Genomic DNA, 23,968 nt, shown 5'->3' with positions numbered 1-23,968 from the left:
CACTTATCAACCTAGAATTCTATCTACAGCCAAAATGTTTCAAAAATAACAAAAAAAACTAAGACATTATTGGTTTTTTAAGTTGGTTTTGGGTGTTTGTTTATTTGTTTGTTTGTTTTAGAGGAGTCTCACTCTCTGTCACCCAGGCTGGAGTGCAGTGGCACAATCATAGCTCACTGTAGCCTTGAACTCCTGGGCTCAAGCGATCCTCCCACCTCAGCCTCATGAGTAGCTGATACTACAGGGGTGCACTACCACACCTGACTATTTTTTTTACTTCCTAGAGACAGGGTGTTGTTACAGCATCTCTAGGGTGCCGATTTTTCTGGCTGGAAACCTCTGTGGCCATGGTGCCTTTGCCTGAGTTCTTATCCTGCATCCAGGAAGAATGAAGGATGCAGACAAGTGAAGGGAGAATAAGAAAAAGAAGAAGAAGGAGAAGGAGAGGAGTTTTATTTAGTGTTAGAACAGCTCAGAGAAGTGGGTATCTCCTCTCTGCAGGCAGCTCACCCCATCAAGTGTTCAGCTCTCAGCAGCAAGGAGGCCCTGGAGGGTAGCTCCTCTCTGCTGGCAGGTCATCTCTGCAGCTCTCAGTGGAGAGGGTACTCCTCTCTGCAGCTGATCATCCCATCATCTCCAGCTATCAGCAGAGACAGTACTCCTCTCTGCAGCTGGTCGTCCTGTCCCCTTGTCTCTCTGACCTCTTGGTCCTCTGGCCATCTTCTGTTCTGCTCTGGCTGAGCCCAGGGCTTTTATGGACCTCAGAGGGGAGGAAGTGTGTGCCAATTCATGCATGGGCACCTATGGGTGGGCCTAGAAGGGGCACCCTGAGTCCCAACTCCAGTGGGCAAGACGGGCAGTCCGTCCTACAGCCTTCAGGCCTTCCCTGGTCTGAAGGTGGGGCCTTACTGGGGACCCATCCCCTTCCTGCCAGGAATCAATCTGCCTCCTGCTATCATTCATGGCCCCAACCCTGCTCCAAGTTCAGAGGAGGCTCCAAGAGCACAGAGAGACCAGGCAATGGGAGCAGACACCCATCAGCCTGCAGGGATGGGTTGGGGTGGTCCCTTCTGGGGTCACTGAGGGTGCAGGCTGCAAAGATGCCCAGGTCCTGCGCCTGGGAGGGCAGCTGCAGCTGTACCTGGGAGCTCCCACCTGCCAACTTGGAAGGGGCAGGGCTCCCACTTGTCGCCTGCTCCTGCCTGCTTCCTGGAGTGAGAGGCCCAGGTCTGCAGCCGTGGGTGCTGCAGTTGCAGCTGCACCCCCAGGAAGGCAGATCCTGCCTGTTGCCAGCTCCCAGAAGAGCACAGGGAGGCTCAGATCCACAGCTGCAGTTTGGGCGGCTGTAACCCCGCCCAGGAGCTACAGGAGACCTGAGTCTGCAGCTGTGGGTGCAGTGGCATGGGGAGCTCCAGTCTTAACTCAGAAGGGTCAGGGCTCCCACTGGCTCCACGGAGTGTGCAGCCCCAGCTGCACAGCTGCAGCCGGCATAATGGAAGCAGCCACTGCCATCGGTATCACTATGTTGCCTAGGCTGGTCTTGAACTCCTCGCCTTAAGGAATCCTTCTGCCTTGCCTCCCAAAGTGTTGGGATTACAGGCATGAGCCACCATGCCCAGCCCAACATTGTATATTTAAATGAAAACTGAGAAATTTTGCCACAAGTAAACTCATTCTACAAAAAAAAAGTTAAAAGAGATTCTTCAGCATGATGGGAAATGATATTAAATGGAAAATTCAGATCTGTAAGAAGCATGATGAACAATGAAAATGGTATATATGTGGATAAATATAAAACGTAACTTTCTTTCTTCTTTAAAAGTCAACTGGCTGCTTAAGACAAAAATAGTATTAACAGTGTGACCAGTCACAGTGGCTCATGCCTGTAATCCCAGCACTTGGGACGCTAAGGCAGGTAGGTCATTTGAGGTCAGGAGTTTGAGACCAGCCTGGACAACATGGTGAAAGTCTGGCTCTACTAAAAATACAAAAATTAGCTGGGCATGGTGGTGCATCCCTGTAGTCCCAGCTACTCGGGAGGCTGAGGCTGGAGAATTGCTTAAACCCAGGAGACAGAGATTGCAGAGAGCAGAGATCGTACCACTGCACTCCAGCATGGGTAAGAGAGTGAGACTTTGTCTCAAAAAAAAAAAAAAAAAGTGTATTATAGTGCTTATAACAGATGTAGAAGTAGAATATATGACACAGAAGCAATATAAATAGAATTATATGTGAACTGGCATAATATTAATTTAAGGTATATTGTGATGTTAAGGATGAATATTGTAAATCCTAGAGCAACAACTAAGAATAATAATACAGAGCTATAAATTGAAACTCAGTGGAGAAAACAGAATGAACTACTAAAACAATATTCAGTTAACCCAAAAAGAGTCAGAAGAGAGAGAACAAAAGAAGAACTAGAAATGGGTACAAATAGGAAACAAAGAACAACATGATAATTTCAACTGAACTATATCAAAAATTGCATTAAGTGTAAATAGATCAAACCCTCCAATTAAAAGGCAGAGAGATTGTCAGACAGGATAAAATACAACACTCAAATAGCTGTACCTTAAAAACACACTCAAAAAGAGATGTACCTTAAATATATAAAGATTCTGACAGTTAAAAGTAGAAGGATGAAAACAAAATAATAGATGGAAAAAGATAAATAGTAGGAGAATAAAGCTGCCATGTCTGTTATCGTGCAAAGTAAACTTCAAAACAGGGACTTTGTATGAGATGATTATTCACAATGATGACAGGATCAAGTCATCCAGAAGATGTAGCAATCCTAAATATGTATATACCTAATAAGTTTCAGATATATCCAAAGCAAAAATTGAGAAAACTAAAGGGAGAAACAGACATAGTCATAGTTAGACATTTTGATACTCCTCTCTCATAACTGATGAATAAGCAGATGAAAAAGTTAGTAAAGATATAGAAGATCCGAGCAACACTATTAAACAACTAAACCTAATTGCCTTTTGTAAAACAGTACGCCAACAGTTACAGAATGCATATACTTTTCAGGTGCACGTGGAACATTCAACAAAATCGAACATTGTTTTATTTTTCTTGTCCAGTATCATAAAAACATCTCAATAAATGTTTAAGAAATGAAACCATGGGGAGGATGTTTTCTGACCAAAGCATAATGAAATTAGAAATTATTAACAATAAGGAAAAATAGAATGCAAATTACCAATAATCAGGCATGAAAAGACATAACTGTAGATCCTACAGACATTAAAAAATGATGAGAATATTATATACAACTTTATGCCCACAAATTCAAAAATCTAGATGAAATGAACAAATTCCTTGGGAAAAAAACGCAACTTACCAAAACTAGCACAAGAACAAAAATAGAAAATCTGAATGTCTCTATATCTATTAAAGGAATTGAATTCATAATTTAAAGTCTTCACACACATACACACAATCACCAGGTCCAGATGGCTTCACTGGCAAATTCTATCAAACATTTAAGTTAGAAATGGTACCAAGTCCATACAAATTCAAAAAATTGAGAAAGAGGAAACACTTGATAACTAATTTTATGAGGTCAGCACACTCTCAATACCAAAACTTGACAAGGAGGTTATAAGAAAAGTAAATTAAATACAATATGCCTCATAAACATAGATGCAAAAAACCTCCACAAGATATTAGCAAATTAAATAGAGCAACATATAAGGAGGATAATAAATTATGACTAAGTGGAGTTTATCCCAGGAATGTAAGTTGGGTTCAGCTTCTTCAGATCAATCAATACCATTCACTGTGTTAATAGAATGAAGGAGAAAAATCATGTGATCATCTCAATAGAAGTAGAAAGTATATTTGCCAAAATATATATCATTGATGATAAAAACTCTCAGCAAATGAGAAATAAGACAGAACTTTCTCAATGTGACAAGCACATCTAAGAAAAATATATTCCTAATATATTATGGTGTGACAATGAACCCTCCTTCCTAAGATGGAACAAGGGAAGATATCCTCTCTCTCCAGTTTTATTCCAACACGATACTGGAGTTTCTAGTTAATACAGCAAGGTAAGAAAAAGAAATAAAAATAATAATAAAGACTAGAAAGGAAGAAGTAAAACTTGGCAATAAAAAAGAATGAACTACTGATACGTGCAAAAGCATGAATGAATCTCAAAAACATTATGCTGAGAGAAAGAAGCCAAACACAAAAGAATGCATACTGTCTGATTCTATTTATATACAATACTAACACAGGCAAACCTAGTTTATAACAACAGAAAGCATATTGGGGGTTGCCTGAGGGTTGGCAGGGAGGCAATGACTGCAAATAGGAAATTCTGGGGGTTCATGGAAATATTCTATATCTGATTAGGGTAGTTGTTACAAGGGTGTATACACTTCTAAAAATTTATTAAATTGAACATTAAAATGGATGCATTTTATTGTATATAAATTATATCTTCTGAAGTTGATTTTTAAAAGTAGATACCATTAAGGAAATGAAAAGGTAAGCCACAGACTATAGGCGGTATAGATAAAATATTTACAATACATGTATCTGACAAAGGACTTGAATCCAGAATATACGAACAACTCTTACAACCCAAAAGTAAAAGTTAAAAAATAATAATTTTTAATGGACAAAAATCTCAAACAGACATTTCACAAAAGATTATATATGAATGACCAATAAACACACAAAATTGTGCTCAAAATCATCCGTCAGGGAACCACAAATACAAATGAGACGCAACTATATACCTACAAAAATGGCTAAAATCAAAAAGGTGGACGAAGTCAAGATTTGGCATGGATGTAAAGTAATGAGAATTCTCAGACACTACTGGTGGAAATATAAAATAGAAGAACCACTTTGGATAACAGTTGGGCAGTTTCTTATAAAGTTGTGCCTATACCTACCTTACAAACCAGCTGTTCCACTGCTAGCCATTTACTCAAGAGAAATTAAAACGTATGTCCACAAAATGACTTATGTGTAAATATTCATAGGAGTTTTTTCATGATTACCAAAAACTGGAAACAATCCAAATGCCCATCATCAAGTGAATGGATAAGCAAATTTTAGTGTAGTCATACATAATGCTGGAAAACTATTCAATAATTAAAAGGAAAGAACTCCTGGTGCAAACAACCATGTAGATGAACCTCAAAGACATTATGTTGAGTGAAAGAAGCTAGATGCAAAAGAGCACATAGTGTAAGCTTTCATTTATGTGAAGTTTGAGAACAGGCAAAGACAACCTATGGTGAGAGAATTCATAACTGTGATTACCCAGGTAGGTTGGGGACTGATTGGACAGGGACAGAAATGAACTTTCTAGGGTGTTTTAAAATGTCCTCTATCTTGGTTGGTGTGCTGGTTACACGGGTGAACACATTTGTTAGAATATATTGAATAGTGCACTTAATATTTGTACACTGTATTGTGTTTTTATTCTTTAATCTTGAAAAATGGATATAAAGGACTCAACACCTAGAAAATGCTCAACAACCATTAGTTCCCTCATCCTTCACCCTTCCCACTAGGCAAGTACCATAGATGCTACAAGAGCATTTATGATCACTGGACCTCTGAAAATAGGAGTGTAATTTTCTTCAAAGGGAAAAGGTGCCATCTACAGCATGACTTGGAAAGTCTCTCTAGTCCGGGCCCAGGACTATAAATAACAAGGATAGTGCCTAGAGCCATTTCATTCTGAATCTTCCTCTGGGTTTTGTCCTCCAGGTCTAGGTCTGGGATTCCAATGCCTCAAACCAAGAGGGGGGAATTTAGTTGGGTCTTTCCAAGAGATTCAAGATGGCAAAATGTGGGAGTGGGAAGACATGGTAGGGGTAAGAGACTCTGAGGAGAACTGCATTTATGGGAAGATTATAAAAGATAAGTCAGGGTGGGCTTGATGGTGCGCACCTGTAGTCCCAGCTACTAGAGAGGCTGAGACAGGAGGGATGGCTTGAGCCAGGAGTTCAAAACCAGCCTGGGCAATATAGTGAAACTTTGTCTCTGAGAAAAAAGAAAAAATTAAGGTAAGGTAAGAAAACTAGTATTGGAGCCAGATGTTGAAGGTCTATAAAGTTAATGGTATTTAAATGTTCAATAATTGTTTGTTGATTGAGTAAGTAAATGAATGAGTTACTGAGTCTGTTGAGGCTGACTGCCGCCCCCTCCTTCCTGTCTTGCAGCTCACATACCTGCCCCCACCGTGGGGTGAGTGCCGATCCTCAGAGATGGGCCTCGACTTTTTTCCTGTTTACAGCATCACCGCCTGTAGGATCGACTGTGAGACCCGCTACATTGTGGAAAATTGCAACTGCCGCATGGTTCACATGCCAGGTCAGTGCCAGGGCAGGGTGGCCACAGGGCCCCTGGGATCTCCCTGGGACCCGCCTTGCATTTCTCATCCTAATGGGAAACACTTCACCCACTTCGCTGGGATCCAAAAGGATGATGTTCTGGGAAGACTCTGTTATTTTGTGCCTATTTAGAGGGCAGGTGGAAATTTCTGGTCCAGCAACCAAGGCAGCATCCTGGTATCCAGAAGCATCCAGTGTTTGGGGAATGTTCATCCCAGTGTTCAATGTTTGCCAATTGTCTGCTGTTCTTACCTCTGAGAGTTTAGCGTCCAGATAACTGGATGCTTGCCATTCTTGCAGCCCGTGTAGTACATGTTTGAGCATCCAGATGTTTCTTTCATCCAGATGTTTCACTTTTTGTGTCCAAATGTCTAGCACTCCTTCAAATGAGGCAAAAGTCTATTAGCCAGCAAATAAATGTGCACGTAATGACACCTCTGTTGTCAGACTAACAATACATGTGGCCATCTCACACAGTTGGCATATCAGAGGCTGAAGTGCAGAGTGGAAAGCTGATCTGGGGAGGAAGAGTGCGGTGTTGCAGCAAGGACACGAGTGGGGCCTTGGTTTCTAATTCAGGCTCTTCCACTCATTTACTGTATGACCTGGTTACTAAACCTCTCTGTTCTCACATTTATGATATTTAAAACACAATCAGTAGCTGTTATAAGATGAAAATTAGGCTAGGATATAAAAATGTTTTGAAAACTATAAAAGTCAGTGGTTGTTATTTAGCGTATGGGAAGAGGGAACCAAAAGTCATGCTGACTAAAGACCTACTATGTGCCGGGAATGTTGTTATTATATTTAGTAGCTGTTATTTCATGGTTATATCATACTTTATTCAATTCTACTTAACTAAATCCTTATACTGGACATTTGGTTCATTACCAATTGTATTCTGTGATAATCTGTGCTGAAATGGACATCCTCATTGCTACATTCTGAATTATTTCATTAGTTATCAGCAATTTCCTTAGTAACCTAAGATTTAAATTACTGATCTTTAAAAATGCCTCTGTCAAAAGGGACTTTGCCAAAATGATTAAGGTTACCAACTTTAAGTGGGGGAGATTATCTAGGTGGGCCCAAATCTAATCAGAGTCCTCAAAATCAATCCCCCTTTTCCAGCCAGAGTCAGAGGGAGATGTGACTATGAAAGAAGGGTCAGAGAGATGCAAACTTGTTCACTTTGAAGATGGAAGAATGTGGGTAGTCGATGCATGTGGGTTGCCAATGAATGTGGGGGTGGCCTCTGGAAGCTGGGAAAGGCGAGGAAATGAATTCTCCCCTACAGCCTTCAAAAAGAACATCGGCCTCTCACCCAACACCTTGATTCGGGACCAGTGAGACCTATATCTAACTTCTGACCTGCTAAACTGTAACATAATAATAAATTTGTATGTTTTAAATACAAATAATAATAAAATGGCCTCTGAGCTTCCTAGAAAACAGAGCAAACAGGGAAACATGCATTTAATCTGCTGTTTTTGGAAAGGAGAAAGCATATTGACTCTTCAGCTCTGAAAAAGGATTTGGGGAAAATGATAAGGAAGAAAACATTATGGTGGACTTTAACTTTAGTGCTTAGTAAAAGAAAAGAAAAGATTCTGGGTTTCCACAAAGAGATCCCAGCAAGGAGAATCCAGCACTGGGGAATATTACTCACCTGATGCTCAGACTAGGCCACCAGCCAGTGAGGTTTTCCCCACCAACCCTTAGCCAAAGGCAAGTAGTAGAGGTGTCAATCACACCCATAACACTAATACTGACATCTCAGTTACTAATGTGGAATTATGAACAAAGCAATGAAGAAACACAAAACAACCCTTGTTCCCATACAGCAGTGTGGTTGTGCTGAGAAGAGCTCTAGGCTCTGGATCAGACTGACCTCTATTCAAAGCCCACTTCCATCACTACTAGCCTTGGTGTCCTGGGAAGGCAGGATGCTTAAGCCTCAAAATTCTCATGGGTAAAACAGACACAGTACTTCTGACTTCAAAGGGTGCCTGTATGGGTTAAAGAAGATGATGTATAGCCAGGCTTACAAGGTGCTTACCACCACCTCCCTAGTCTCAATCCTCAAGGCGAGCTCACCTGTCACCTATGGGAGCTGGCTGGACCTACAGAGAAACATGGGAGAAGTTAGCCATATAGATCCTACTGTCTCCTGCTCAGCGAGGTGAACAGCCTGCCCAAGCTTACATAGCAGATCAGAAGCCAGCCTTCCAGCTCTGGGGTGCACTGTGATCCAAGGCTCCCTTTGAACTGCCCACTGGCAGGCCGCTGCCCCTTCAACTGCCAGGAGGCACCCCCTTCCCTAAGCCCAAAGCAGAGGAGATGTTGCTGACATGAATGTTCCTGCCTGAGTAACTCTGTCTGGTGTTTCTTCTTTGCAGGGGATGCCCCTTTCTGTACCCCTGAGCAGCACAAGGAGTGTGCAGAGCCTGCCCTAGGTCAGTACTCAGGGGACAGATGGAATCGTGGGGGCCGGGGGCCTGAGACTGAGATCACGGAGATCATCTGGGTGTGGGGAAAGATTAAGTGGAAGAAGGAATGGAGAGAGGATGAGAAGAAAGGGGCTGGTCGGGTGGAGTTGCTGCAGGGATGGGAGAGGGAGATGGAGAGGAGGAAGAAGAGAAAGTTGGGAAGGGAACTGGTGCAAGAGGATGAGGGCTGGAAATGGGACTGGGGAGAGAAAGAGATATGGAAGGTGGAGATGGAGAAGGAGTGGGTTTCAGAGGAAACAGAGGGTGCTGAGTAATGCAGGGGAGAGGACAGAGGTGGAGAGAGGATAGACAGTGGGCAGCCAGGTAGGCATCAGAGGAGCTTGGCAATACCTCCCCTCACACACTCTGATGGTGTCTACATGGGGAGGCCAAGGTGATTCTGAATTCCCATCTTTCTTCTGCTCCATTGAGCCTAGGGGAGGTGGAGGAGGGCTGGAGAGGTAAAGTCAGGTTTGCATTCCATGCGTGCAAATGGAAAACACAAAGCACACTTCTTCCTCCTGCCCGAGGGGCCTGCTGGGGGTCTGCCAGTTAGAATAACTCTGCTGGTTCCCCAGCTGGAAAACTAGGAGGGAGGGAGAGTGCACAAACAAGCTGCAGCCCCAAAGCTAGGCCCACTCTGCATGCTCGCCTCTCTCTGGACCCAGGAAATGGCTTATAATCAAGACAAGCAGACTTTTTAAACAATGTGCACTCAAGTTCGTTCAGCATCTGCACTTGCTGGAGCTAAGTGAGGCAGTGCTGGCCTCAGGTCCAGATACCTCCAGGAGGACTAGAGAGGGAGGGCAGGCTGAGAGGAGAGGGAGTGACTTTTGATGTGTGCAAAGACTCAGCAAAACCCAGGGTAGCTGGAAACACTGAGGTGGCTAAAGGAAAAAGGGAGGGAGGTGTTAAAGAAAAAATCACTCTGACGCTAGTTAAAATGGTAAGGAAGTCTTTATTCAGGGCAATTGCAACAGGTGTCAAGAGTATCACAATAGGGGAAACAGATGGGACTCAACTGAGAATTCAGCCAAGACAGCTGGAGATTCATAGCCATCAAGCAGAGCGAGGGCTCAGTAGATGGAAAATTACCCAGAGAAAACATCAAAGTTAGGAGGAAATCTGCTGAAGGCAGGCCAGGGTGATCAGATGTCAAGGGTGGGGGATTCTCTCTAAACTGACTTTAGCAGGATTCTTGCTAAAACTGGGCTAGGCCGGCCTAGCATGGATGGGGGCCAAGGTCAAGGCCTAGTCGAGACCAGGGCTCTGAAGAGCCTGGCTAAGTTTGATCAGGGAGAAAGTCTTTGTCAGAGGGAAATGATGCCTTAAACTTTATGTATAATTGGAAGAAGAGAGGAGAGGGCAGGAAGGGTTCCAGATGCAGGGAGTTGCCTCCAGGAAAAGGAATGAAGGATCTTTGCCTGCATCCTAACCCACCAGGCAGAGAAGGTAGGCACTGGCTATGAGGGAGCCCCAGCAGGAAGAGCACAGAGCCTTGGGTTTCAGATAAAATGGTCTCCCCCATTTGCTTTGATGGTGGATCATTCTCTGTGGATGAGAATACTGAGGATAGGAGCAGGGAAGAAAGCCATGAGAAGCTGAGGGCACCAGGACTCTCTTGGAGACCTCTGCAAAAGTGATCCCATTTCAACAATTTCTAAAGAGTGACTTGACAGTTAAAAGAAGCAGAAGGAATCACCACACTGACTTCCACAAGGGTTGAACTATTCCTCAGGGATCTAGAACTAGAAATTCCATTTGACCCAGCCATCCCATTACTAGGTATATACCCAAAGGACTATAAATCATGCTGCTATAAAGACACATGCACACGTATGTTTATTGCGGCATTATTCACAATAGCAAAGACTTGGAACCAACCCAAATGTCCAACAATGATAGACTGGATTAAGAAAATGTGGCACATATACACCATGGAATACTATGCCGCCATAAAAAATGATGAGTTCATGTCCTTTGTAGGGACATGGATGAAATTGGAAATCATCGTTCTCAGTAAACTATCGCAAGAACAAAAAACCAAACACCGCATATTCTCACTCATAGGTGGGAATTGAACAATGAGAACACATGGACACAGGAAGGGGATCATCACACTTCGGGGACTGTTGTGGGGTGGGGGGAGGGGGGAGGGATAGCATTGGGAGATATACCTAATGCTAGATGACGAGTTAGTGGGTGCAGTGTACCAGCATGGCACATGTATACATGTGTAACTAACCTGCACATTGCGCACATGTACCCTAAAACCTAAAGTATAATAATAATAATAATAATAAAAAGAAGCAGAAGGAAAACAAGATCAACCTACAGCAAAAGCCCAGTTCCCCTCTGTCCACGATCCCTGCCCCTCACTTTCCCCAGACCAGCGCCCCTTCCCAGCTCACTTCTCAGCTGCTAGAATCCAGCTACTCTGGACCCTTAGAAATCCCAGTCCCCACACCTGACTAAGCCCCACCTCACTCTCCCCTCCAGGTCTGTTGGCGGAAAAGGACAGCAATTACTGTCTCTGCAGGACACCCTGCAACCTAACCCGCTACAACAAAGAGCTCTCCATGGTGAAGATCCCCAGCAAGACATCAGCCAAGTACCTTGAGAAGAAATTTAACAAATCAGAAAAATACATCTCGTAAGTTTAGTGGGCATGGTGTGCAGGGGGAAGGGGGAAATGGATAAGGAGGAAATTGGAGGCAATCAAGGAGGAAAGCAAAGATAAGCATTTGGTTCAAGTTAGCAAACATTAATTGAGCACCCTCTGTGTGTCACGCTCTGTGCTCCATGCTCAGAATACAAAGACAAAGATGAGTAAGACACAGCCCGTCCTTAAGGAGCTTGCAGTCTTATGGAGAGAAAAGCACACACTGAATGGTATATAGGGTGACTTTGGCTATCACAGGGAGATGCATAGGGAAGGAGAGAATGATGGGTTAGCTGCAGCTTGCAATGGGGTGACATCAGGGAAAGTTTAAGAGATTTTTTTTTTTTTTTTTGAGACAGAGTCTCGCTCTGACGCCCAGGCTGGAGTGCAGTGGCACAATCTCGGCCTCACTGCAAGGTCCACCTCCCGGGTTCAAGCCATTCTCCTGCCTCAGCTTCACAAGCAGCTGGAACTACAGGCGCCCACCACCACGCCCGGCTAGTTTTTTTGTATTTTTAGTAGAGACGGGGTTTCACCATGTGTTAGCCAGAATGGTCTCAATCTCCTGACCTCGTGATCCACCCACCTCGGCCTCCTAAAGTGCTGGGATTACAGGTGTGAGCCACCGCACCTGGCCCAGAGATTTTTTTAAAGGATGTATAGTTTTCCAGGCAGACCTTGCACGTTCTATTCCCTCTGCCTAGAATTCTTTTCCTCCCACCCTCCACCTAACTGGTTCCTCCTTAAGCAGGTCTCCATTTAAATGTCATCTCCAGCCAGACATGGTGGCTCATGCCTGTAATCCCAATGCTTTGGGAGGCCAAGGCAGGAGGATTACTTCAGGCCAGGAGTTCAAGCTCAGCCTGGGCAATATGGTTAGACCCTGTCTCTAAAACAAATAAAAAATAAAAATAAAAATAAAATTGAGGTTATCTCAGGCATCTAGATGAGGTGCTCTCCTGTTATTTTTCTCTCAAAGTCCTGTGGTGTTTTCCTTTATAACACCACAGTGTGTAATTACATATTCATGCTGTGTTTCCTTGTTTATTACCTGTCTGCCCCACTAGACTGAAAGCCCCTGAGGGCAGGAAACTATCTTTTTTGTTCTCTGTTGTCTGCCAAGTACTAGTGGAGCATATGGCACAGAGTTGGTACTCAAAAAATGTGTTTTAACAGAATAAATTAATGGAAGCATGGGAGAAGTGGGTGTCCTAGGCAGAGGCCCAGCAGAGACCATCAGCACAGGGCAGAAGAGAAAACTTCAAAGGGGAACATGGATATGTCAGAGCAAGAGGGTCTTGTAGGCTGAGCAGAGCGGGTGCAGAGGGTGGGCTTTATCCTAACAGAATAGGGATCCACTGAAGAGCTTTCAGAGGTGAGTGACAGACTCAAATTTGCATTTTCGCCCACTGCTCCCCAATGGGACAAATGCTGTGCGATGATGGAAGTGTTCTGTGTCTGCGATGCCCAGCGGGGTAGCTGCTAGCCACAGGTGGCCAACGAGCATTTGAAATGCAGCCTGTGACTGGGGAGTGGAAATGTAATTTTATTTAATTTGAATCAAGTTAGCAGTTTTAGAAAGATCCTTCAGGCGGCGATAGAGAAGACGGGGAAAGGCAGATGGGAAGAAGGGAACTGTTAGGAAGCAGCTGTGGCAAGCCAAGCAAGAGAAGGTGATACTTTGAACAGCTGCCCTGCGAGCCCTGCTCACAGAAAGAAGAATCTGCTCCTCTCTTCCGCCAGCCCCTCCCTCTTGCCAACACCATCCCCAGACCCCATCCTGGACCAGCTTTTGCTCAGCGGGTTGAGAACAAGGGGCACTGGAGGCATTGTGAGCACATTGGAGGAGACGGGAATTGTAGGGGATGCCAGGCCCTGCTGCTTGGCAGACAGTCTGCAGGCAGTAATGACTTTTACTGCCAAGATGTGTCTCACTCACACACCTGCCCAAAGGAGCAAAGCAAGCCACGGTGCTTCTGCCAGAACACTCCCCATCCAGATGTAAGTTTGCTCCCTACAAACCTTCCCTGACTTCAGCAATTGACTTGGCAATGCCAGAGCAGGGCCTCCCACCAGGAGGAGCTTGTTATAAATACCAGTGGGAATTTAGGGGGCCTCAGGAGTGGGCAGGGGCTGCCCATGAGGTCAGCTGGAGCAGGCACCCTAGCCAAGACAAGCCTTGTCAGAAGATTACTGAAACTCACCTTCATGCTGAGGACCAGGCAGGCCCTTTGGAGGCGTAGAGGCCTGGAAGCCAGGCAGGACTCCTGCAAAGGGTGCAAAGAGAAAGCAGGGAGACAGAAATAAGCAACAAAAGGAGGCAGCTGATGTAGGCCTCCAGACCTGGGCTGGGAGTCAGGCTTCTTGGCTTGAAGCCGCAGCTCTGCCACTAACCAGCTCTAACTTGGGGCAAGCTGCCTCGCTTCCTGGGCCTCCGTTTCTCCATCTTTCCATGGGAAAGCTGTATTAGATGCTCCCTGTGAATGCTGATAGCTCTAACCATGTATGGTACTGACTATTCTCTCTGCAGAGAGAACATCCTTGTTCTGGATATATTTTTTGAAGCTCTCAATTATGAGACAATTGAACAGAAGAAGGCGTATGAAGTTGCTGCCTTACTTGGTAAGTCGGTGTCTATCGCACAAATTTCCACATCTCACAGAGGGTGGGAGGGAGGGAGGATGCACAGGTGGATGGGAGGCAAGCAGACAGACACATAGCCTCAGAGGAGTCTAACCTTTTGATTTACTAATAATTACTCCCTGTTTCCTTGCACTGCTCCTCTCCCAGAATGGAAACAACCCCAGTGGGGTGGAATTTCAGGCTCAATTTATTCCCCAATCTTGGCTTCATTTTCCCCATCTATGCAATGAGGAGGGTCAGCCTAAAGGTCTCTCTGGGCCTTTCTAGCCCTGCACTGTTGGAATTGATGGTCTTCTGCCCCAGCTTGCAGTCAGGATCCTGGGGCCATGGAGAGAGGGAAGAGGTATCAGAAGGAGAGAAGGACGGAAGGCTAAACTGTGGGTGGTCCCAGGCAGGACCTGGGAGGTGAGGGCCCTGATGGAGCTTCACCCCAAAAGCAACATTGCTGCATCCAGAAGGCCAGGTGTTGCCCCCTGTGTCAAACACAAATGAAGGGCCACTCTCCCCAGGTATCTACAAACCTGCTGCCACCCCACACAAGTTCACATGAGCTCCCCAGCCCCAGTGGCATATGGTGGATACAGGCAGCTAATTTCCATCCTACCCCAGCCCAACCCAAAACTCACAAGACCCCTGAGAGTGCACAGTTAAAGGACTTGACTCTAAAGCCCTTCTCTCAGCTCCCACTCACTCTCAAGAAAGGATCTGATGCCTATGCCCCAGAAAGAGAAATAAATAGCTGTTGTCTCCCTGAGCTGAACCAGGTGACGTTAGCATTTTGGAAGGGGCAGGTGCCTCCTACCTGGCTTCTCACACCAGCTATGAGAATACAGACAAGTAGCTTTACCTTGCTGAACCTCAGGTTCTTCATCTGCAAGATGGGTTCAATAAAACCCACTTTATGAGCTTGTTGTGATGGTTAAACATGATAAGCCCCTAGCCCAGAAAAGGTCCATAAATAGTAGTTTCTGGCACCTGGACAATCACTATGCCAGGGACCCAGGGCTCAGCTGGTGTGTCCAGGGGCTGGCTAAGCATTTCTACACTTTCTCCAGGAGGCTGGGGACTCCCCACCATAGCTCGGTCCCAGCTGGGTTAAAGTGGCTGTCAGTCAGCCTCAGAAGTCATTGTGGCCAAAGGTACTGAGCCAAGAGACTCATGCCCTTCGCCCCACCAGAGACATAGACCCCTCACTCACCCCTGTGTTGGACTTGCCCTTTATTTCCATAAAGAGGACCCAGGACAGGCCTCTTCCTACCCCCTGTCCTCCCCCAGCATAGGCTCACAGTCTCTCTGTCTCTCTGCTCTCTCTATGTGCATCTCTTTCTTTCTCTCTCTCTCTCTCACAGACCCCTCTCTCTCACACACACACACAGAGAGAGAGAGAGAGAGAGAGAGAGAGAGAGAGACATAAAGAGTAAAGAAGGGCCTGAGCTCTGAATTTGTCATGTCTGCGTCAGATATGAGGACGAGCTTGTTCAGCATCGATCGTGTTCCCTCCCAGAATAGCCGGCTGAGGAGCTCATGCTGCCATCTGGACCTCCTGTGATGAAAGCGTGTGCCGCTTGCAAACCCTCAGCCATCAGGCCCCATCAGGCCCTTCTCTCAGCACCGCGCGGCCCTTTCTCACCTCCTGGTGTCCATGCACGTGCACGCTACACAGCACTCACACTACCCACAGCATACCCCACCCCAATCTGCACACACATGCACCAAACCTACAGGTTCATGCACCCACAGTGGTCCAGGACCACACACACAAATGCACACCTCTACAGCCCCACGTGCCAATCACACAGCTGCAGAGACACACCCGTGCACACAGCCCCCACACACCCCCATATACACACACAAGCACACCCACACTACACATGCTCTACACACTCAGACACACTCTGCTCACCTCCACAGATCCACACTCACACACACTTAGACACACTCAGGGAGTGTGTCACACACACTAGACCGGGAAAGCCACCTACATAAAACCATAGACAGCCAGACCCCCTGCCTGCTTTTATACAAATACATGCACAGACCCCAGACCCTGGCACATACCCCGCAGTATACCACTACAGACTCACACTGCACACATACATCACACACCTCCCCAGACATACATATCCATTAGAACACAGTCCCCAAGAAGCCTCCATTAAAGACATGAGAGGGAGCGGTGATGGGAAAGGAATGAGGGAGAGCCAATTTGAGCCCAGCACCAAGTTCCACTGGGAAGAGCCCTCTCCCCACCAACTTTGTTGTTCACCTGGGCATATAGGTGCTGGACCCCACCCAGCCATAAGCTGAGAAGGAGCAGGGCAGATCTGCCCACCAGAGAGTTCTCAGGCCAAGAGGTCAACCTGGCATCTCCAAGAGAACTGTCTAGCCACCCCCAACTGTGCCCCCCAACCCCAATTCCCACCCCTCTTTCCAGAGACTGAGAGTCTTAGAGATTAGGGCTGCAAAGAACTTCATAGTTAATCTCATCCAACCCCCTCCATCCTGCCGCCACCACCAAATATCCTTTGGAGACAAAGCTCCTGAGAAGGTCAGGGCTTATGAAATCCACACAACCAGCTGGTGGCCACTCTCTGGACTCAGAGCCTCAGAACCCTCAGCCCTGCCACACTGCCTCTGCAGCAAAGCATCTTAAGCTTTTGAGGACTCAGAACCCCTGTTAAAAACTGATAATAGCTGTGGACTTTCCTGCTACAAATGCCCAGGCACACACACATTTTGCATTCAATTTCAGGAGAGTCTCCAGCCATCTGAAGTCCTCCTAGAAGAGTGGTTCTCAAACTCTGGTGGGCCTGAGAATGCACCTTACCCCCAGCAGGAACTTAAAAATCCCGACATCCAGACCCCAACCGCAGAGGCTCTGATTCTATTGGCCTAGGTGTGTCCAGGCAGCAACACTAATTACAATTCTTCCAGGAGAGTTGGATGCAGGGGTATCTGAAGACAAATCCAGAAAAACTTTGAACAATGGGGGCCTATAAACCCCAGAGTAAGAACCTCAGCTCTAGAAAGAGTCAAAATTGCACACTAACTTTTGGATGGGGGAGAGAGGAGACACCTATGACCTTATCCCAAGGGTGGGAGGTGCCCCAAGGTGGCCCTGAAGCCCATGCCGTGATTGGGTTAGGGGAGCATCTCCTCCCAAGACTCCCACCCAGGGCACCTGTCACCAGTCCACACACATCCTAGCTCTCTATTCTCCCTACTCCCAGCCCAGAGTCAAAGCCAGGACCCAATCAGTGTGGTTTTGAGTGTAACCAATCAACCCCATTAGCCCTGTGGGTCATGAGATCTAGTCTAAGCCCTTCCAATAAGCCATCAGCTTAGTCTCCGACCCCACTGAATGCTGAAAAACAGTAGCTCTCAGAGCTCTGCAGTGAGGGAAGGAGCTGCCAAAGGCCTGGACCTCCCACAGCAAGGCCCAGGCTCCCCGTGGAGGGGGCGCCATTCAGAAGGTCTGGGTTGCATCTCAGTCTGTTCACCCTTCCTGGAAGCTGCATAAAAGCAAAGCTTTGGTCTTTTCCCTCTCTCTCCAGGTGATATTGGTGGTCAGATGGGATTGTTCATTGGTGCTAGTATCCTTACAATACTAGAGCTCTTTGATTATATTTATGAGGTAAGATTTGGGATTCCCCACAGGGAAATGACTGCATGCTGGTGCCCTCATCGTGCCCCAGGTTCAGAATCATGGTAGAGGGAAGGCAGTGCCTCTCTCCATGCAGAGCCTGCTTCCCTTCCTGTCCACGAATAGAGTCGATCACTGAAGCCCAGGCTCCGTGGGGCAAGGGGATGGGAGGTTTTTGGGGGGCGGTGGATGTAAGAGAAGCACAGGCCTATCCTCTGGGAGCTGGAACAGCACTGGGCCGTCTACACTGGCAGAGAAGGACGGGGAGGGATGAGGGAAAGGGGACCAGACTGTGCTGAGGCCAGCTCTGAGCCCCTCCTGCAGCTGGGCTGGAGGTGGTGGCTTCATCCATGGGCATGTCCACACCTGCACGCATACTCCCCCCACCCACACACACCTGCCCTCTAGGTGGCCCATCACCTGAGTCATGTCCTCTGTGGCCCAGCCAGTCTTAGGGAAGAGGCACTTCCCAGCAGTCCTCACCAATCCTGAGTGAGAAGACAGCAGGGCACCCAGCCGCCCCGGCTACTGACAGTCTGGGGAGATGTCTCCCTCAAGAGGCAGCTGGAACGAGGCCTCTGAAAGCTTCTCTGACACTGAGGGTTCCCGGAGCTGGTCAGCCTTCTCACCTGCATCTCTCTCTGAGAGCGAGCCTGTGGATGCCACTATCCCAGGCTCTGTTTTGATCGGTGTTCCCTTGGAGGCCTCCATCCCCCTGGCTGTGAGATGGGCAATGCACTTCACCTCCAACGTGTGCCCCTGAAAATGGCAACGGCTCCAGAACTTCCAAAGAATGCCTGGACCTATGAAGTTCCCCAAACAGGAGCAGTAGACAGGAGCCTGCAGAACCATGTTCTGCCTCTTGGAGGGGGCTGTTCATGACCAAAGGCTGCTCGGAACCACAGTAGGGACCTGTCGTGCCCCAGTGACCAGGCTTCTCTGGAGAATCTCATACCTCTCAGCACAGTGACCCCAAAACCGCATCAGTTCCCATGGCCAGATTTTATTCTGCTTTGTTTATTGACTTTTGTGGAAAACTGTACACAGTTATGCCAATTGAATCACACCAGGTAACAGATTTAAGAACTACCCTTTACTGCTAGGAGTAAAATGTTATGAACTCAGGCATGTCCTGGTCTTCTGAATTGTGCACAGTGTCAGGCCTAGAAAGTGAATAATAATCTTGTCCCCCAGCCCCAGCCACAGAAAGGGGGTCCCAGGCTGCTCCTGAGGACAGACAGGGAGCCAGCGTACCAGCACACACCACTTATTAACACTCGCCAGCCACAAAGACAGCAGTCCACACTGTGAAGCAGGGCCTTCCATTACCTATTCCAAGCTCCATCTCCTGCAACAAAATCCCATTTCAGCCAAAAGGCTGGGTTGAGACAGACAGGCACCTGGAGCTGGCTGCCAGGCTGGGCTTGTGCTACAGTATGTCCAGCCACACCCCGAGCAGCTGCCAGCCCCAGTGGGGCCAATGGAGGGAGGATCCTTCTACCTCTGCCCCCTCCTCCCGGCCTGACCAACCCCTTCCTGCTTTTCTTGCAGCTGATCAAAGAGAAGCTATTAGACCTGCTTGGCAAAGAGGAGGACGAAGGGAGCCATGATGAGAATGTGGTAAGAGCAGCTCACTGATTGGAAGTTGTTTTGCTGCTCTGGCTTGTACCGGCAGTACGAAACCAGACACTGGGGCCGGGCAGGAAAGATGTGACTCACTGCACACCTTTCCATGGCTTGGGACATGCTGTCAGTTCCCAAATCCAAGGACACTCCAGCTGAGCCTCGAGCCTCTCTCTGAGACTCATCCCAGAAGCCAGTATGGATGCAGCAGACACCAGGAGGTGCTTCCAAGCGTAGGACCTGCCTGGCCCAATCCAGCTTCTCCTGGGCAGACAGCTGCTCCCCTCATCTCACAGCAGGGGGAGAACTGGACAGGCTCTGTACATCTACCCCCTTATTCCCCAGTGGTGGCAAAGTACGAGCAAAGAGTCACTGGTCCTCCATCCCATTCGAAAGGGATAGAGTATGGAGCCCCATGAAGTTGGTAGTAGCAATAGTGCCCGTTATAGCTACTGACTATTGTATGCCTGGTACGTGTCAGGCACTATCAGGCACTTTGTATTTGAGGCAGTTGAGGCCCAGAGACCAAAGTCCCACAGCTGCTGAGTGTCACAGTTGCCCTCCAAGCACTTCTAACCACTGCCCTACTCTGCCTCTCTTTCCTATAGCCCGAGGGCAGCCCCTCTGTGGCTGTTGGTCATTCTGCTTCCCAAACTCAGTCTACTCCTGGGCTCAGGCCTTCACTGATGGGTGCAGGTGTCGCCAGCTTTCCCCATCCAGCCTTGGGCCCCAAATCAGCACCTCCAACCCTGGAAAATGGTACCCATTGAGTGACCACCGCCCACTTAATATCAACAAATCCAAAATGGATCCCAGCCCCTTCCCCCTAAATGGATTCCATTTCTGTTCCACACACTGTCTACAAGTCATGCTTTGAGTCTCTGGTCCCGTGCAGCCTCTGTGGAACGGAAGAGGGGAAGGGGAAGGCAGTGTGGAAGGGGCCCACGGTCTGGCCTCATCTGGCCTGGCTGGATCCCAAGGCTCCGGCTTCCCGGCTGTGTGCCTGGGGGCAAGTTACATATTAAACTTCTCTAAGCATCTGCATCAGATCAGACTGCAGGGGGCTGTCATCCGAGTTAAGTGAGATCCTGCCGGCAAAGCAGTCAGCACAGCACCTAGTTAATAGTAAGTGCTCAGAAAGTGGTTCCCTTTGCACCCCCAGAGCCCTCCTTGCTTTAGAAGGACTCAGCATCACAGCCTCTTCTCCATCCTGTTTCTCCTGGGTCCAGCTTAACCCTAAAAGTCCTTGGGGCAGCTCTGACCAGCTCTGGTTCTGAGCTCTAAGGCCTTCTACCCTTCCTGCTTGGCCTCAGCCATGGGTCCTCCCTGCCCCGGGCCTAGCCATGGGCTGCACTTCCTGCACCATAGCCCCGAGGGAGGCCCCCAAGGAAGAGGTCAGGACTTAGGACCATCCTGCCCCAAAGCTAGAGACCCACTCAGATATAGGTCCAGTTACATGAGGGGCACCTCTAGGAGGGATCAAACCAGCTGCCGATCAAACCAGGGAGCCTTCTCACCGCCATAGGGGGCACCCAGGTGTGCAGTGGTAAGGATTCCATTCAGCCTTATGCCCTCAAGATGGTAAACTAGCCTATCAGATGTCTGGAGCAGAAGCAGCCCACAAGTGGGGAGCACCTTCCCCAGGGCCTAGGCAGGGCCGCTGGTGGCATCACGAAGAATTTTTGCTGAGCGAATAATAAAGTCCCACCAACCCTTCCCTTCCAGAGTACTTGTGACACAATGCCAAACCACTCTGAAACCATCAGCCACACTGTGAACGTGCCCCTGCAGACAACCCTGGGGACCTTGGAGGAGATTGCCTGCTGACACCCCTCGAGCCACCCAGCACCCCCTCCAAACAGACCTTGAGGCCCAAGACCCAGGACAAGGAACAGCAAGCTCAGGTGGGATGGCCCCGATGCTGGAAAGAAGCAAGAGCCCCCTATGCACACATTGCAGACTAGCTGCCTAGACCTCGCTCCGGCCACGTCCAACACAACGCGTCCTTGGGCCCCGCCGTGCGTCCCTCTTAGGAGAGATGAGTCACACTCTGGAACTGTCCAAGAATGAACCTGCCATCACATCTCACTGCCAGATGTATAAAGCACCTGCATGCTCAGACTTCTTATGGCGCCACCTCCACGTCTGTCTTGTACATGACACTCCTCCACGTGGTTTCCAGTGTCCACACTGCTGCCCGTGCAGTGGGACCAGATTCTAGGTCCAAAGTCACCATGAGGCCACCCCGGAATCAGAACGGCCACCCCGGAATCAGAACTGCACGATCAAGAGGGAACCCGTGGGACTCTCTGCTACATTCAGTTCTCGTGTCGTTTGTGAAGGTTCTTAACCTGCCCACAAACCCCCTTTTCCCCAAGCTGGCCCATGGGGCTTCGGCGCCAAAGGTGACCTGCGCCAACCTCCCTCCCGCCCCAGCGCCTCTGACGGCAGCACAGCAGCCAGCGGGCAGGGGCCTCCTGTGTTCACCCATGGTGCCCATGTCGTTCTTCCCTCCCTCTGACACAGCTTGTACAGTCTGATTCTTTTTATCCGGGATAGGGGTCTTTTATGTTTGTCCGATGAAGATTTGTTTTGTTTTGCTTCATTTTATGCCTTTTTTTTTTAGTTTTGATGTTCTGAGGTTGGTTTGGTTTTTCCATTTTCTTTGGCGTTTATTCATTCGTGCTTCAAATCACAGTCATATTAAAAGCTGGTCTTGTGGAAATGGCTGAGTTATTTCCACCTTTTCTCCACATCCAAGTCTCTCTCCCTCCGGGGCCTAGGAAAGGGTCGGAACTGCCAGGTCAAAACTGCAGACTGTATATCTGTAAAGTTTTACGCAACAACACTTACCTTTACAAAATGTGCATACTCTATATGTTTATTCTAAATTTTTTTAATGACTGCTCACAACTTCGTCAATGTCTTCAAGTCCCACTGATGGGTCACAGCCTGCGTTCTGAAGGAGGCTGCCCTGGACCATAGGCACGTGGCCTGGAGAATGCTGCCCAGAAATGGAAACCATCAAGAAGGCCTTTGTGTCCCCCGTGATCTGTCTGCTCCCCTGACCCCTCCTGACCCCGTCGGTGAATTTGGGCTGGACACAGGCCCCAGCATGGCCTCCCTCCCACACACAAGCCTTCCTGGCTTCCCCACCCCCAGCAAACCGACCTGCCTTGTCCCCCCAGAGGTCACACTGGCACTCTGCCTTGCTCCCCATGAGTTCTTAGAGGTGGAAAGAGAGGTTAGGAGGTGCATTTTGGTGTTATGGGCACAAGGCATGCCCTTTTCAGCCTCCAGGTGTGAGAGAGAACTTCCTGTTCAGGCAGAATCCTCATCCTTAGCACCATGCTGGTTCCATAGCAGCAGTTCCTTTAGCCTAATCTTTCACTTTCCCTCCCGGCCCCCACCACTCCCACCTCAAAGTCTCTCCTCAAGCAGTGAAGAAAGGCCTAACGTGGCTGTACCTTTCCCCTCATGCACAGGTGCTCAGAAAGCACTGGCTACACCAGGGGTTCAGGGTTCCGGTCCTGTTCTGCCATCCAAACTCCCTATCTGTCTGTCTCTCCTTCATGACCCGATAACACAAGGAAAAGTTACTTGTCCAGTGTGACAAATGGAAGAGTCTCCCACCAGGAGTTATGAGCCCTGGCCCCACAGTCTTCTTCTCTCAGTAGCTGTGTGACAGTGGGTGAGACCATGCACCTCTCTAGGCACAGCTCCCTCAATTTTTGGATGAAGATAATACCTTCCCTGTATGGAGGGAAGATGCAGGACCAGATGATCTCCTGAGACTCAAAGTGCCATAACAGCACTGCCTCCCCTGCCCAGTGGGATGCTCACGCCCAAGCATGGCCAGGAGCTGGCAGTCCTGGGGACTGCAGAAGGCAGCTGGCACAGAGCGCCCCTGTGATGCCTCCTCCCAAGCATTCTCCCAGATGGGGCTGCCAGCTGTTAGCCAAGCTAGGTCTTATTCTTAAAGAGTGTAAAGTTGCCAGAAAGGGTCTTGTATGGTTTTCTATCACTGCCATTGCAAATAATTACTACCCTCGTGTCTTAAAACAACACAAATGTATTATCTTACAGTTCTATAGGTCAAAAGTCTGACACAGGTCTCGTTGGGCTAAAACCCAGTGTCAGCAAGGTTGCGTTTCTTTCTGGAAGCTCTACAGGAGACTGTGTTTCCTTGCTTTTTCCAGCTTCTGGAGGCTGCCCACGTTCCTTGGCTTGCAACCACTTCCTCCATCTTCAAAACCAGCCATGATGGGTTAAGTCCTTCTCCTGTCACAAATCCACACAGGCACATCTCCCTCTAACTGTGAATTCTCTCCTGCTTCCCTCTTCCATTTTTGAGAATATATTTTTTTTTTTAGACAGAGTTTTGCTCTGTCACCCAGGCTGGAGTGCAGTGGCATGATCTCAGCTCACTGCAACCTCTACCTCCCATGTTCAAGCGATTCTCCTGCCTCAGCCTCCCGAGTAGCTGGGATTACAGTCATCCACCACCATGCCCTGCTAGCTTTTGTATTTTTAG

At 47.9% G+C, this 23,968-nt stretch overlaps 1 protein-coding gene across 2 annotated transcripts in view; it reads left to right on the top strand.

Moving 5' to 3' along the window:
• Positions 1–21,296, top strand: part of ASIC2 (acid sensing ion channel subunit 2) — a 1,139,537-nt gene extending 1,118,241 nt beyond the window's left edge. For both annotated transcript variants that reach the window (XM_063655357.1, XM_054457976.2), the window contains exons 4-10: positions 6,204–6,354; positions 8,774–8,830; positions 11,363–11,516; positions 14,056–14,147; positions 17,723–17,802; positions 19,363–19,431; positions 21,160–21,296. In XM_063655357.1, the coding sequence (XP_063511427.1) occupies positions 6,204–6,354; positions 8,774–8,830; positions 11,363–11,516; positions 14,056–14,147; positions 17,723–17,802; positions 19,363–19,431; positions 21,160–21,261 (705 nt within the window). In that variant the 3' untranslated portion in view covers positions 21,262–21,296. The remainder of the gene's footprint in view (positions 1–6,203; positions 6,355–8,773; positions 8,831–11,362; positions 11,517–14,055; positions 14,148–17,722; positions 17,803–19,362; positions 19,432–21,159) is intronic.
• The last annotated feature ends 2,672 nt before the right edge of the window (positions 21,297–23,968 follow it).

This window comes from Pongo pygmaeus, chromosome 19 (genome assembly GCF_028885625.2).
Source record: "Pongo pygmaeus isolate AG05252 chromosome 19, NHGRI_mPonPyg2-v2.0_pri, whole genome shotgun sequence".
Classification (NCBI taxonomy): Eukaryota; Metazoa; Chordata; class Mammalia; order Primates; family Hominidae; genus Pongo; species Pongo pygmaeus.
This window is presented reverse-complemented; position numbering and strand designations above follow the sequence as displayed.